The sequence below is a fragment of the Nicotiana attenuata genome, chromosome 6 (assembly GCF_001879085.1).
Source record: "Nicotiana attenuata strain UT chromosome 6, NIATTr2, whole genome shotgun sequence".
NCBI classification, from domain to species: domain Eukaryota; kingdom Viridiplantae; phylum Streptophyta; class Magnoliopsida; order Solanales; family Solanaceae; genus Nicotiana; species Nicotiana attenuata.
In genome coordinates, this window is record NC_031994.1 from 3,601,034 (window position 1) to 3,616,783 (window position 15,750).

The 15,750-nt window shown below is 35.2% G+C and overlaps 2 protein-coding genes across 4 annotated transcripts; both read left to right on the plus strand.

The window, feature by feature from the left end:
• LOC109226503 (beta-amyrin synthase) lies at positions 1,484-9,451 on the plus strand. Of its 3 annotated transcripts, none has more exons than XM_019391277.1 (19): positions 1,484-1,693; positions 2,372-2,611; positions 3,896-4,081; positions 4,781-4,870; positions 5,057-5,254; positions 5,730-5,814; positions 5,937-6,103; positions 6,188-6,376; positions 6,472-6,585; positions 6,758-6,877; positions 6,983-7,105; positions 7,215-7,313; positions 7,443-7,499; positions 7,609-7,655; positions 7,735-7,878; positions 7,961-8,138; positions 8,540-8,620; positions 8,724-8,807; positions 9,094-9,451. In XM_019391277.1, the coding sequence occupies exons 2-19, from the start codon at positions 2,411-2,413 to the stop codon at positions 9,214-9,216; spliced, it is 2,286 nt and encodes a 761-aa protein (XP_019246822.1). In that variant the 5' UTR covers positions 1,484-1,693; positions 2,372-2,410; the 3' UTR covers positions 9,217-9,451. The 3 variants fall into 3 exon arrangements, with proteins under 3 accessions (XP_019246822.1, XP_019246823.1, XP_019246824.1); XM_019391278.1 differs by lacking the exon at positions 1,484-1,693 and adding an exon at positions 1,794-1,880; XM_019391279.1 differs by lacking the exons at positions 1,484-1,693; positions 2,372-2,611; positions 3,896-4,081 and adding an exon at positions 4,228-4,554.
• LOC109227581 (putative F-box protein At5g15660) lies at positions 11,792-12,721 on the plus strand. The gene has a single exon (XM_019392778.1). It carries the CDS (start codon positions 11,792-11,794, stop codon positions 12,719-12,721), a length of 930 nt encoding a protein of 309 aa, XP_019248323.1.

The following is a 15,750-nucleotide window of genomic DNA, read 5'->3' on the forward strand; positions in this document are numbered from 1 at the left end:
TTTTCTTACCAAAATTACATTTCGATTTTTTTCAGTTATTGTTGTGTATATCTGTCAACTTAATATTTCTAATAATTATATATGATTTTTGTAATCCATACGAGATTATATGAAGTGTATTATTTTGGTAATTTATTAATTGAGACATTATATGAAGTGTATAAATATAGGAACTTTTTAAGCAAACATGTTGGTCTCCTTTTATCTTGGCTTACTTTTTAGATTTAAGTTGTCTATAGAAAGGAATTTTCGACAAAAAATATGTCAAAAATTCGCATTTTTTAGTAATTAAAGACATATCACTAGCATGAAAGTGATAAATATCTAATAGTTTTTGGTGGTTAAAGGATAGACTAAAGAATACATTGGTTAATACTAAAAGAACATCTTTTTCTGTCACTTTATTATTAACAAACTTCGCACCATGCTTCGAAATTTAGAACTACCGACTTGAAAAGAAAAGTGAAAATATATTCAATCAATTCTTATAAATTTACTGTTAGGACCGAAAAAATTAGGTGTCATGCGGAAGCTACCAAAGCAAACCTTGAGTGACGATAAATCATACAACAAAAGAGAAATCTACCAAAAGAGACACAAACATTTAACGTGGTTCGGTCAGCTGACCTACGTCCATGTCGGAGATGAGCAATCCACTGAATAAAAGAGAGTACAAAATATTGAGAGAACAACCTCACGAAGAGGCAAACACAAGTGACACACTAACACTTGTCTCGTAAAGTTCTCCCCGAAAACACGACTCTCAAACCCCATATGGCTACATCATGGATACTGCTGAATGAGAAGGACGGATCCTCAATTTAAAGAAGTCCAAACATTTTCCTACAAGAAAAAGGACTAGCCAAACATGGAAGAATTATAATTTCCTTCTACAAAAAGGAAAACCCAATTATGGTAAATATGTTGTCCTTTCCTTCATGAGATAGAAAAACCAATTATGGTAAGAAAATCTGGACAAACACCTAACATTTACTCACGTGTATATATATATATATATATATATATATATATATATATATATATATATATATAATAATTTTGAATATATATACCTTGGCGTAACTGGTAAAGTTGCTGCCATGTGACCAGGATATCACGGGTTCAAGCCGTGGAAACAGCCTCTTACAAAAATGTAGGGTAAGGCTGCATACAACAGACCCTAGTGGTCCGGCCCTTCCCCGGACCCCGCGCATAGCGGAAGCTTAGTGCACCGGGCTGCCCTACATATACTATTTCACACTCAATATTATCACCAAATCAAATAATTTAAACTCAACAAAATAGAAGATTAATTCTGCAACAAAAGAAGATAAGACAAAAAGAAAGAGGAAAAAAGCCGATAAATGGCATATTCATTATCATAATAAAATGACAAAGAAACTAATTACATTCCTTGTATAAATAGTTGCATAGATCATTCACATTTTTCACAACACAGTCATAATTAGTTTATCATCTTCTGCAACCTACCAAACAAAGGTATCCTTTTTCGTATATTGCTTTCTCTCCAAATTCCCCCTAAAAAAACTTAGTGAGTCTTTAACAGAAAATCAACAAATTTACCAGATTTCATTTCATCCCTTTTACACCTACACTCTTTCAGCAAATATTCCTCTTATTTAAGTGAGTCATCTCCTTTAATTTCCATATCCAATCTCTACATAACGTGCAGGTATGGAAATCTTTCCCTTCTTGCACATTACTCTCTCTCTCTCTCTCTCTCTCTCTCTCTCTCTCTCTCTCTCTCTCTCTCACACACACACACACACACACACCATTTTTGTTCACTTCATCTTCATTTTGCATGAAAAGTTTTGAGACTTGTAGGACCTTTTTCATGGGTTCGATGAAAAGGGGTGGTAGGTTTTGTTAAATTTCTTTCGTTACGTGATCAGTGAGAATTTATATAGCTGAAACCAATTTATTTCAAATTGAGATATAACAGCAATTGTAGTAGTTATACATGGGAATTGCGGATAGTGAGGATTCTAATTTATATTATTAGATTATAAACGATGGTTATGTGGTAGTACTAGAGGCGGAGGCAGTATTTCCGCCTTATGCATGAGTTCTGGATTCTAGAATACGATTTCAAGTGTTAGAGTTTTAAATTTAATATTCGTACATATTTGATGAATTTTAAACAACAAATACATTGTTTGAGCAAAATCTACTGGGTTCGACTTGTGCCTCCGCCCCTGTGTTGTGCTGTCTTGATGCATAGGCACTTTTTGTCGGAAAATTATATTATTTATACAAGTCAAACATTACTTCTTGACGTATATATAACATTCTTAGTAAAATTTCTGACTTCGTCAGTTTGACGTATAATTTATTGGTTTTTTCTTAGAGCAACTCGGAGAGTAAAAGCTAGAAGAAAGTGTTAAGAATGTGGAAGTTGAAGATTGCAGAAGGACAAGATGGACCATATTTGTACAGCACAAACAACTACGTAGGACGTCAAACGTGGGAGTTTGATCCAAATGCTGGAACACCAGAAGAACGAAAGGAGATTGAAGAGGCTCGTCAACAATTTTGGAATAATAGGTATAAAGTCAAGCCTAGTGGAGATCTTCTTTGGCGAATGCAGGTACATAACCCGACGTTTATACCAGTCCAATGAATACACGACACATGTTTTCATATATATATAGTTATCACTATAGTTAGTAAAATTGGACGGGCTAGTCAGATTTCGGACTAATGATTGAAAAATAGTCAAGTATTTGCAAAGTGGTTGAAAAATAACAACTATTAATCTGAAATACCGAAAGATCCAGCATAATATGCTGGATTATCGAGCTCTTGTGTATGGAGTTCCAACATACATGGAAAGTTTCAGCATAATATACTAGATTACGGAGCTCCTACGTATAAACTTTCAGCATATTATGATGGAACTACAACACATTATGAAATTCCAGCACATTATGCTGGAATCTCATTTATAAAATATTCAAACGCCAGCATATAATGCTGGATTTTTTCCCGATTTTTAAGGATGTTTTTGTTTAGATTTTATATTCACATAAAAAAGTAGCTAAATTTTGACTACTTTTAAAATTGTGGCTATTTTTGCAATTACCAATTATAATTCTGACTATTTCTGATTCCCCTATAGTCATCACTAAGTTAACAGATTTATGAGCAAATTTGGTTCCCTAGCGTTTTGAATTATAATCATTATAAGCAACTAATGAACAAAATTTTAAAGATTTGATGTCCAAATTACATAATTATTAAATATTATTGTAAAAGGAAAGTTAAAGTACTGCTGGGTATATATCATTGAATGTTTGACTTGATATTCACGTCAATATTTAATAAATTTAGTTGAAATGGAAATTATTTTCTTTTCGCTTTCTACACAAATTATGAGTATTTATTGGAGTTGCTTCCAAGTACTTTATTGTTTTCTTATACTTCATGTCCCATCAAAATATCACCATATAACTATGACAGGAAAATTTCACTTTTAATCCCTCAAATATCAATAAATTCTTATTTTGGTCCTCATGATATTTGGCTAAGCAAATTTAACCTTCAGTTAAACGAGATATGTACTTTTGAACCATCTACTTGTGAATTTTCACAAACTTAAGAAATTATATAACATTACATAATTTGACTACCCACACGACACGAGTTACATGCAGCTACAACTACGGATTCGAGCGAACCAATAACTTTTCTTTAAGTATTTGTTTATGTAATAATATTAAATCTAGAACTCAGTTAATAGAGGAAGCCGTTATTTTAAACTACAGGACCCTATAAAATTGAAATTCCGGCTCGGTTACATGTTAAGTCTGTACTGTTAAGGCAATATGTTCTAAAAATAATCTAAATGTCAAAATTTTTTCTATGTATGCAGTTTCTTCGAGAGAAGAATTTCGAACAGAAAATTCCAGCAGTAAAAGTAGAAGAAGGAGAAGAAATTACAGATGAAGTTGCCACAACTTCATTGCGTAGAGCTGTTCATTTTTTTTCAGCATTACAAGCTAGTGATGGTCATTGGCCTGCTGAAAATGCTGGTCCTTTATTCTTTCTTCCACCTTTGGTACGTTTCCTTTTAGATTTCGCCGAATACGTATAGAGACACCTAAAGTAGTTGTTACGATTTTTCATTTAGACACCTCATTTAGGCCTTGTATCGATTTAACATCTTTAGTAGGTCCAAATTGTACCAATCAGACACATTCACCACTGGTTTGGAAATACCTCAAGCTCGTGCTTTCAAGCGCTCCTTACATCGAATAATTAGTCAATTAAATCCCTTCGGTGTGAAAGATGAACATAAGTAGAAGTATGGAAAGCCAAAAGAGGCGTGAAATTGACTTATTCCAAGTGTATGAACAATTTAATTGACTAATTATTCCACGTAAGGAACGCTTGCAGACGCGCTTGAGTTACTTCCAAGCTAGTTTGAAATGTGTTTGATCGGTACACTTTGGGTCTGCTACAGGTGTTCAGTCGGAACAAGGTCTAAATGAGGCGTCTAAATGACAAATCGTGACAATTTTAAGTGTCTGCGTATGTATTTAGCCTTTAGATTTTTTTATCACAACAATGTAGAAGGATTTTAAATTGTCTCTGTTTATTTTAGTTAGTATATGTTGTAACATGTTACTTTTTCTGTGTTATTAATCTCAAATATTATGAATCTGTAGTTGTGTTTAGGTTATATAAAAAAATTTCTTGTACGTTGTATTGAAGAAAACTAATTCTTTGTTCATTTTCTTGGGGACGAAAAATGCAGGTTATGTGTGTGTATATCACCGGTCATCTTAATACTGTATTCCCAGCTGAACATCGGAAGGAAATTCTTCGGTATATATACTGTCACCAGGTACTTGACAAAATGTTTCAATGAATACTATCCTTTTCTACCAAAGATTGCTTTGCAGATTCCTAAATAATTTAACTTTATATAGGCTGACAGTATAAAAAGTTTTACACTTTAGACTAATATACACTTGTATGCATAAAAGTTAAACTCATTTCTGAACTGCTAACAACCTTCTAAATTATTCAGAATGAAGATGGTGGATGGGGTTTGCACATAGAAGGTCATAGTACAATGTTCTGTACAACACTGAGTTACATATGCATGAGGATTCTTGGGGAAGGACGGGATGGTGGCGAAAACAATGCATGTGCTAGAGCAAGGAAATGGATTCTTGATCATGGTAGTGTCACCGCGATTCCTTCATGGGGTAAAACATGGCTCTCGGTATGATTATCTGAAGAACTCTTTTAGAGTATACAAATTAGGATTTAGCTTATATACACTTACCGTGTACATACTTTTTTAACACTATTAGTTTATTTTAATCTGGTGTAATCTGCCTTATTTTCTAAGTTACTAATTCCTACTTATCGTATAGTGTTACATGTCATTATGTTTATTATATATTAGGATATAACTTATATACATGACGGTCTGCAAAATTTTACATTATTAGTGTATTTTAACTTGTTGTAGCAGGTAACCTGCCTTCATTTCTATGTTACTAATCCCACTTATTGTGGACAGTTAACTGTAGTTATCATTTATGTGACCTGATAGTGTAAAGTTCTTTTACACGATTAGCATATAAAAGTTAAACTCAGTAAATTATGTCATTCTACATTGTAAAGTAAACATTCAAGTGTCATGTATATATATTCCTTCTTTTTGCTGAGAAATATTCCCTTATTTCATTCAGATTCTTGGAGTTTTTGAGTGGTTAGGAACCAACCCAATGCCCCCTGAGTTTTGGATTCTTCCATCTTTTCTTCCCATACATCCAGGTTGGTCAATTTTTTTATTTGGACATCCTAAATATTTAGTACATGTTGTAGGTATTAATTTTCAGGATTTGCTATGCAGCATTTGGATCTACCTCGTATTTTAACTCTCAATTTAAATGCAGCGAAAATGTGGTGTTACTGTCGAATGGTCTACATGCCAATGTCTTATCTCTATGGGAAGAGATTTGTTGGTCCAATCACACCTCTCATTTTGCAACTGAGGGAAGAGTTATATGATCAACCATACAATGAAATTAATTGGAGAAAAGTACGCCATGTATGTGCTAAGGTAAAAAAAAACTATCAGTTTTGAAGTTAATATGTACATAAACATCCCTTTTAGAAATGCTAAAACACATACTTGTTGTTGCAGGAGGATCTCTACTACCCTCATCCGTTGGTTCAAGATTTGATGTGGGACAGTCTCTACATATGTACCGAGCCTCTATTGACTCGTTGGCCTTTCAACAAACTGAGAAATAAAGCTCTTGAAGTTACCATGAAACACATACACTATGAAGATGAGAATAGTCGATACATCACCATTGGATGTGTCGAAAAAGTATGGCAACTGATTCTTTTTGAACAGATTGCATAAATGTATTTTCTTAATGAATTAAATTGTTGGACACTTATGTAACACTTCGGATGGTGTAGGTACTGTGCATGCTTGCTTGTTGGGTTGAGGATCCCAACGGTGATTATTTCAAAAAACATCTTGCTAGAATCCCAGATTATTTGTGGGTAGCTGAAGATGGAATGAAAATGCAGGTTGGTAGATCTGAATTATACTATGTCACAAACCACAGCAAGTTAAAATAGGATCTCTTTTACACTTAACGCGTGTTTGTAAAATAAAAAATCTAGTCTCCTTTTTTACTTTTTTTTAACTGATGCAAAGAATCGTTGCTGAAATTTCCGAGTGTTTGTTGTTTAATTGCAGAGTTTTGGTAGTCAAGAATGGGATACTGGTTTTGCTATTCAAGCACTATTGGCCAGTGAGATGAAGGATGAGATAGCAGAAACTCTTAAAAGAGGACACAACTTTATAAAAGAATCGCAGGTTTGGATGTTTAAATCATGAAAACTTGTTCTTTGCATTCAACTGTTCTCTCAAAAAATGGTTCATTTTCAACTAAGCCTTAGTAATAGAAGCGACTTCTCGCAGGTGAAGGACAATCCTTCTGGTGATTTTAAAGGGATGTATCGGCATATCTCAAAAGGATCGTGGACATTTTCAGATCAAGATCATGGCTGGCAAGTCTCTGATTGCACTGCTGAAGCATTAAAGGTATCTAACTTTTCCATGAATTCAAATTTCCACTTCTTGTAATTGCAGAAAAAATGATAAGATGATGCTAGTAAATTTGTCTGAGCTCTTCTTTCGTTTGTTTCTCTAGTGCTGTCTTCTCTTCTCTACAATGCCTCCTGAATTAGTTGGTGAGGCAATGGAACCTTCTCGACTTTATGACTCGGTGAATGTTATTCTTTCCTTACAGGTAAACACTGAAAAATTATCCTCAAATCATTAGTTATTTAAGCTTAAGTTATTTTCTGCTGCTTCAAAATTTCCAAGAGAAACCTATACTTTACAGTAGTAATAAGATCCAATTTAAATGAAATTGCAGAGCAAAAATGGGGGTTTAGCAGCGTGGGAGCCTGCAGGGGCCTCGGAATATTTGGAGGTAACTTTTCTGCCAAGTAAAACAATCGTTAAGTTTGAGTTTGAAATTCATGATTTAGGAATTCTATCTCCGTGCTTTAACTTTCTTGTTCTGTTTTATTCACTGACAGTTGCTCAATCCTACTGAATTTTTCGCGGACATTGTCATTGAGCATGAGTAAGATTTGTTTCTCTGGTTCCTTTCCCTTTTCCCTTGTTAGTTTTCATTTTACAACACCGATTAAATGTCAATCCAGGTATGTTGAGTGCACTGCTTCATCAATTCAAGCACTTGTTCTGTTTAAGAAGCTGTACCCTGGACACCGAACAAAAGAGATAGACAATTTCGTTGCTAATGCTGTTAAATATCTTGAAGATGTACAGATGCCCGATGGCTCATGGTATATTACATTTTCTTCCGAAACCCCTTGAACTTACAACATATAGTTCGACAACATATGACACGAGTAATCATGTTAACAGGTATGGTAATTGGGGTGTGTGCTTCACATATGGTTCCTGGTTCGCGCTTGGAGGGCTTGCTGCAGCAGGCAAGAGTTACAGCAACTGTGCAGCTGTCCGTAAAGGCGTTGAATTTCTGTTACAAACACAAAGGTCTGATGGTGGTTGGGGCGAAAGCTACCGTTCTTGCCCAGACAAGGTAATGTAAAAGCAAAATTGCTATGTAAAACAACAGTAACAACAACTACGTCTCAATCTTTACGTAGTTAGGGTCGACCATATGAATTCTCAATAATCATACCGGTCCATTTTGGATCCTTTTCATGCCAACAACAACAACAACAAATCACCCAGTGTAATCCCACAAGTGGAGTCTGAGGAGGGTAATGTGTATGTAGACCTTACCCCTACCTTGTGAAGGTAGAGAGGCTGTTTCTGACCATTTCATGCCAACATTCAATAATTTAGAACAAGTTTTCTAACATTGGAGGTTTTCTATATTTTCTATTAAGACGCGTACCCCTTATAGAAGAGGAGGAAAAATTAAAGATACCTCTGGAAAATACAACTGCGACTCAACTTTGTATTTGATCAAAACAGGTATATAGAGAACTTGAAACAGATAACTCAAATCTTGTACAAACTGCATGGGCATTGATGGGATTGATTCACTCAGGACAGGTAAATTCCTTGTTACTACTAGTAAATGCTAATTTATTCCAAAATCATAGTAAAATATTTTCTTCTTCAAAATAGTAATTTACCAACTTTACCATTTGGACAGGTTGGCAGAGATCCAAGGCCGCTCCACCGCGCAGCAAGGCTGTTGATTAATTCTCAGATGGAAGATGGTGACTTCCCACAGCAGGTAATTAGTCTACATATTACAAGCTAAACAAAGGAGAAAATCCTCGCCACAGGCCCTCGGGGATTTCTCGATTATTAAAAAGGGCGGCCCGATGCACTAAGCTCCCGCTATGTGCGGGGTCCAGGGGAGGGCCGGACCACGAGGGTCTATTGTACGGCCTTACCCTGCATTTCTGCAAGAAACTGTTTCCACGGTTCGAGCCCGTGACCTCCTGGTCACATGTTATCAAAAAAAAAAATTGGTCTTATGGAAAATTATCTGATTTGTGTTTAACATAAATGTGCAGGAAATTACTGGTGTTTTCATGAAGAATTGCATGTTGCACTATGCTGCATACAGAAATATATATCCATTATGGGGTTTGGCTGAATACCGCAAAAATGTCCTATCACCATTACAAAACAACTAAATATATTTGACTGTAGCATTCTTCAAAAAGAGAGAGAGATGAAAGAAATCTGCTGAATAGAATATAGTTTGGTCCTTACTGTTTACCCCCAAAAGAATGTATTTTATTGTTTGTTGTGTTAATAAAAGTGATGTAAAAAAATAAAAATTCATAGCCTAAGCTACTGTTACTATTTTGTATACATAATTTGTGAATAAAGGATATTACAAAGAAAAAAAAAAGGTTGCCTTGCTCTCGTTTCATCCCCGCCTCCCTCTTTTTCTTCTTTTGCTTCACATTGGGCGAAGTGCAGCAATAGTCACTTTTAAGCCAGCTATTTAAAATATATCCATAATTTACAATGTATTTAAAAATTAGCCAATTCATCCAAACTTCAGGACTAAGTATGTCGAATTTGAAAATTCAGGACTTAGTGTCCTGAATTTCTGAACTACTAATTTAAAATTCAGGAAATAAGATTTGAACTTCAGGACACAATTTTCAAACTTTAGGACACGATGTCCTGAAGTTTGAGTTTTGAGGTTTAAACTCTAGGAAGCCGTGTCCTGAAGTTTGAGCGAAATTGGCTAATCTTTAAATACATTGTAAACTGTGGATATATTTTAAATGACATGCTTAAAAGTGGTCATCTGGTGTCATTTCCAATTTATGGTTTGCTCAACATTAGGTTAATTAAGCCCACCTCTTACTACTGCGTATTATTTAGTAAAGGAATTTTTACCTCCTATAGCAAAGGTTGATAACTTATTTATTTTAAATAAATACCCTTTTAAAAAATTATATTCCATAGCTACCTTTTGAATTTTATAGTCAAATATCTATTTATGGTCACCTCCTACCCTTAAGCAATAAAATACGCTTTGTATTATTTTTCTCTCTCATTTTTTTAGATTTTTCTCCACCCTCTCTCTCTCAACGTCAGTCTTTCTCCATGAATACAACCACGATTCTCCATTGATTCATCTCCATTGTCTCGGAAAATTTTCATTTGAGTGATCATCGACGGCGAAGAATGACAGAGAGGGGCAAAACCACCCATTGAAACTCCCTGTAGCTCTCTACTTTCACCGAACCAATTGCTATTTTTGTGTTATTGCCGCTTCTTATATATTGTGCCCTAATCAATTGGACCTTATTTCAAAAGCCCATTCCGAATCTATAGTACATCTTCCTTCCTCATCCATCCACTTCTGCTATGGCGAACTGGGCAGAATTGTAGCACGAACTCACTACTATGATTGCAAAGCGTATTAAAGTGATGGAAGATTTCATTGCTTTTGGTGGTGTTTGTACTTCATGGCGAACTGCTGCTCCCAAATACAGATCGAAACGGGACTGGGTTCTTGATCGAAACGGGAACAGTGGCGTTTCGAGTCAAAATCGCGGCCCTCTCGACGAGACGACATTAGGGTTATTCTTGAACAAAGATGACGGAGTTTGGGGCTGAGCAACTTGAAGATTCTGTTAATATATTTCAATGTATTTCAATTGTATTTTCATGTATTTCATTGTATTCACTGTCTTTTTTTTTCATTTATTTCAATGTATGTCGCTGTATTCCATGTATTTCAGATGTATATATGTATTCAAACTGCTATGTTTTGTTGTATTTATCGGCTGGGAAAAATATTCAGCATATTTCGCGTCAAATACAGATTATGGGTGATGTAATTGAGTTAGTTGAGTTATATTAGGAGTCTATTGTGTTAATTGATTCACTTTCCGTTTAAAAGCAGCTGAATAGACCACGATTTGCGCTATTTACGTCACTGTATTCACAAATACATATCGTGAATACAGTCGAATACAATCGAATACAGTACTAAAAATATGTCGAATACAGTCGAATACAATAATTGTCTAGCTCGAATCCCCTGTTTCACGCAGAGTTTTGCTACTGTATTCATGAATACACTCTAAAAAAACTGAAAACATAGCTATAGGTAGTAATATTGTAAATGGTAGCTACAACTAGCTAATAACCACTAAACAATAGTGGTTTGTGAAAATTTCTCTTTAGTAAATTAGTTAGTAATAATGTACTACTACATGCTAAGAGAACGAAAGATATCACCGAAGGGTATTGTGGAATGGTAAAGGTTTTACCGTATAGCATATTAGTCTACTTCGCAAAATTTTGAATGAAAAGTAAAAAAGGACAGCCCGATGCAAGATGTATCCGCATTCACGTAGGATCCGAGGAAAAGCCGCAGCATCGCAAGGGGTGTGTGATGTAGGCAGCCTACTCTGATGCAAGCGTTAATGGAAATTTTGAATGAAAAGTAAGTGGCATAAATTCCTTTTGGACACTATCAAAAATACTTGTTTTATTCATATTTTTCCAACAATTATGCCACACTTTCTTGCCATTTTTACTATCTAACAAAGTGATAACAAATCCGTCCTTTTTAGCTTCCCGACCAAATCTCTCCATCTTTTCAGCACCTCATTCTCTTGTGAACCTTTCTAACGGAATAAAAGCTAATCACACTCCAAATTATAAATTAACTATATTTGATTTGATGAAAATATATATGTACCTCAAATGCTGCTCTAGTTCTAATATCAGTAAATTATGGCCATGGGAAATTATTTTCTTGAATTCTTAATTCTTATGGCACCTTTTATTGTCATATGGAGATCAACTACAGTGAATAAACCTAAGAATCTCACAGTTTCTTCTTCATCTCAAAGGGATGTGAATTTCACTGATCTGCCGTTCGACATTATAATCAACATCATCAACAGACTGCCATTTAAATCTCTCTTCCAAATCTGCCTCGTTAGCAGATCATGGCGTTCTCTATTATCCATGCCCGAAATCGCCATTCATATCAACGTAGTTTCTCAAAAAAATTACACACTATTGAGTTACAATGATGTTACAAGCCCCAGTGATGTGATTTGGAAATTCAAGATTCCAATAGAACTGCTATCTCTAGAGTATGTGCTATTGAAACCTGTTAATGGTATACTTTGTATTTGTGGACCTTTATATTCCCATGTTTCTTATGTCTACTTATGGAACCCTTTAACTAAAGAATTCAAAGCTTTGCCTAGGCCAAAAATTCATATGGGATATGTTGCTTTTGACTTTGGCTTTGGTTTTGTTCCTAAAACCAATGATTATAAAGTACTGAGGATAGTAAGTCATGAGAGAAAGCCTGATTCATGGATTCATGAAATTTACTCTTTGAATCGCAATTCTTGGAGAAGGGTTCAGAAATCGTGCTCGGATATTTTTGTAACTATTAATTTGGAGAAAGAAGTGATCATTGAGGTGGGATTATCTAACAGAAGAAGGGAACATAGTGAAGAAATAACTACTTGGAGAAATGAGATGGATAATGCTATGTCATTGACATATCCTGAAGATGGTCTGGCTCTATGTCATAGTAAATATGGCCAACAATATTGGCGTGGCTATAAATCATACTCTACAAGAAAGTTCGCTTTTGCTGGGAGCCTTGTTTCACTCAATAGAAATTACGACAGTCTTGGTTAATAGGTGGGAATCCTTTGAATATTCTTGGTATTTATGACTTAAGTTACATGCATGAACCGACTGTGTAGTTTTTTTATACAATCAGTGCATAGAACGTAAACTCTTTGCGTTTTGCTTTTATTACCAAATGTTACTAGAGTATAGTGAGAAAATGGCATGTTATTCAGTAAGAAGCTTTTAGTAGTGTTTTTCTGTCTGGATATTAATGTAGCTATTAATGATCAAGATCAATAAAGAATGGTTCTTTTGGCCTTTTATTTTCAAGTTTTCAGTGTGGATTGATGCTTTTTAGGCAATGCCAAAGAAGCTTTTAGCATCTCTTGATGATTTCTATATACTTTGGTTGGTTAAAATGTAGATGCTGCAATATTCAATGGATTGTAATATAAATCGGTATAATCACCATTTTCACTTTTATAATTTGCATATCCAATTCTTGTTGCTAGTGATATATTTCGAGTAAGAACAAGCTGCACTAAAAAGAACAAACTTATGACTGCAAACATGAAACAACTACTCAAAATTAAGAAACTGATAAAGTTTATACTTCCATGAAGTCATCAACCTGAACTGGAAGCTGAGTTTGAACAGCGACGACGTGATGAGGGGCAAGAGGCCCTGACATTTCGGTGGTTTCAGTGGTACCTCATCTGGAGGCTGGGATCATTCTAGGAGAGGCCATTCTAGCAGGCCAGTTCCCTCAACATGATCTTTCACAAACATCACAATAACGAATAAATTGTGTTGAACTTTTTTCCTCAAAAGGGCAGCCGGATGCAATAAGCTCCCGCTATGTGCGGGGTCCGCGGAAGAGCCTGATCACAAGAGTCTATTGTACACAAACTTACCATGTATTTCTGCAAGAGGCTATTTGAACTTTTTTCCTCAAACCCTTGCAATAAAAGTTTGTCCGAATACGATGAAATGTCTTATGAAGATTTTCATGGTTGCTAGCTACTATGGAATTGTTCAATAATCACCTTTAATGAAAGCGATTCCTCGTCAAGATAAATACGCCTTTTAAAATACAACACTCCATCTCGAAAACTCCAGGAACCAATAGCTTCACCATCTTGTACTAAGCGAACCAAAAGTTGGATTTTGGGGCTAGTCGAATGTTCTTCCTTAATTGTTTCTAGCCACCATGGAACTAGTAAAGTAATGACCTTCAAATTGCCATCGACATCAGAATTTCTGAGGAAAAGTAAATCAGCCGCGATATCTTCTTTCCCTTATTCTTGCATTCTTTATGAGCATTTGTGCAATAGATGATTAGCTATCTTTCCATAGTGTTGAATGAATTTCCTGTACTCACCACAAAGTCCCAAAAACTCCCTCATTGGTTATGTAACACCCCAGACTTTAGACAGCTTCCCACATCGGCAAAACACAAGAGGGATGTTGGGTAACAAGCCTTAGACCCTAGTGACGCGTTTTAACGCTGTGAGGGTCTAGGCCCAGAGTGGAGAATATCACTAGCGGGCTGGGCTGTTACAGATTAGGAGCCGTTGGTTTTGGCCATTTGGTGATAGCTTTAATTTTTTCAGGATCCACTGCAACACTATTGTTAGATATAATATGGCCAAGATACTTAACTGACCTCAAGCTAAAAATACTTTTATTTGGGGTTGACAAATAACCTATGAGTTCTTACAAGTGAGAAGACATTTTTCAAATGCTTTAAATGATCCTCCAAACATGTACTATAAATTAGAACTTCGTCAAAGAAAACCAAAACAAATTTTCGGAGATGATGTTTGAATACCTCATTGATAAGAGAGTGGAAAGTTGATGAAGCATTTGTAATGACGCATAACATCACCAAGAATTCATAATGTCCTATTTTATCGACCTTAGATGGCTGAACTATGACTTGGTGATTATTGCTTAGCAAATATTCAATTTAGAAAAAAATTGCACTCCGTGCAACTCGTCTAGTAGTTCATCAATAACAAAAATAGGAAATTTGTCCTTCGTGACTCGGTTTAAGGCATGATAATCAACACACGTCCTTTATGAAAAAAGAAAAATAAGAATCTTTCTTCAGTACTATATCAGCCATTATTTATTCAAAAAAAGAAGAAGCAATGTTCGTATAAAGAACGTTGCGTATTAAAAGCATCAAAACTTCAAAAAATTTAAAAACTTACCCTCTCTAATTCTAAGATGGAAAATTATTTTCTTGAATTCTTAATTCTTATTGCACCTTTTATTGTCATATGGCAATCATCTATGATAAATTAACCTAAGAATCCTTCATTAAGGCTGTGAAAGACAACAAAATTTCTTGTTCATCTCAAAGGGAAGTGAATCTCACTGATCTACCATTTGACATTATAATCAACATCCTCAACAGACTGCCATTTAAATCTCTCTTCCAAACCTGTCTCATTTGCAAATCATGGCGTTCTCTATTATCCACACCAAAAATCACCACGCGTATCAACGTAATATGTGATAAACTTTACCCACTGTTGAGTAATAGTGATGTTTCATGCCCTAGTAATGTGATATGGAAATTCAAGATTCCAATAGAATTGCATTCTCTAGATTATATGCTATTGAAACCTGTTAATGGTATACTTTGTATTTGTGGACCTTTATTGTCCCATGTTTCTTATGTCTACTTGTGGAACCCTTTAACTAAAGAATTCAAATCTTTGCCTAAGCCAAGTATTCATTTGGGATATGTTGCTGATAACTTTGGCTTTGGCTATATTGTTCCTAATACCAATTATTACAAAGTAGTCAGGGTACTACGACATGAGAGAAAACACGATGCACGGATTGAAATTTACTCTTTGAATCACAATTCTTGGAAAAGGGTTAGGGACTCGTGCTCGAATAGGTAAATCACCGGAAATGAGAGAGATGTGAGTGTCAATCGCTCTGTCAGGGCTTGTTCGGTATATAGGAATGCCAGGTTGGATACATTTCCTTCTGGTGATTTAACTGTTGATCTGGAGAAAGAAGTGATCACTGAGGTGGATTCTAGGTATGTGTATATGACATTCCTTATGGATTCTAGG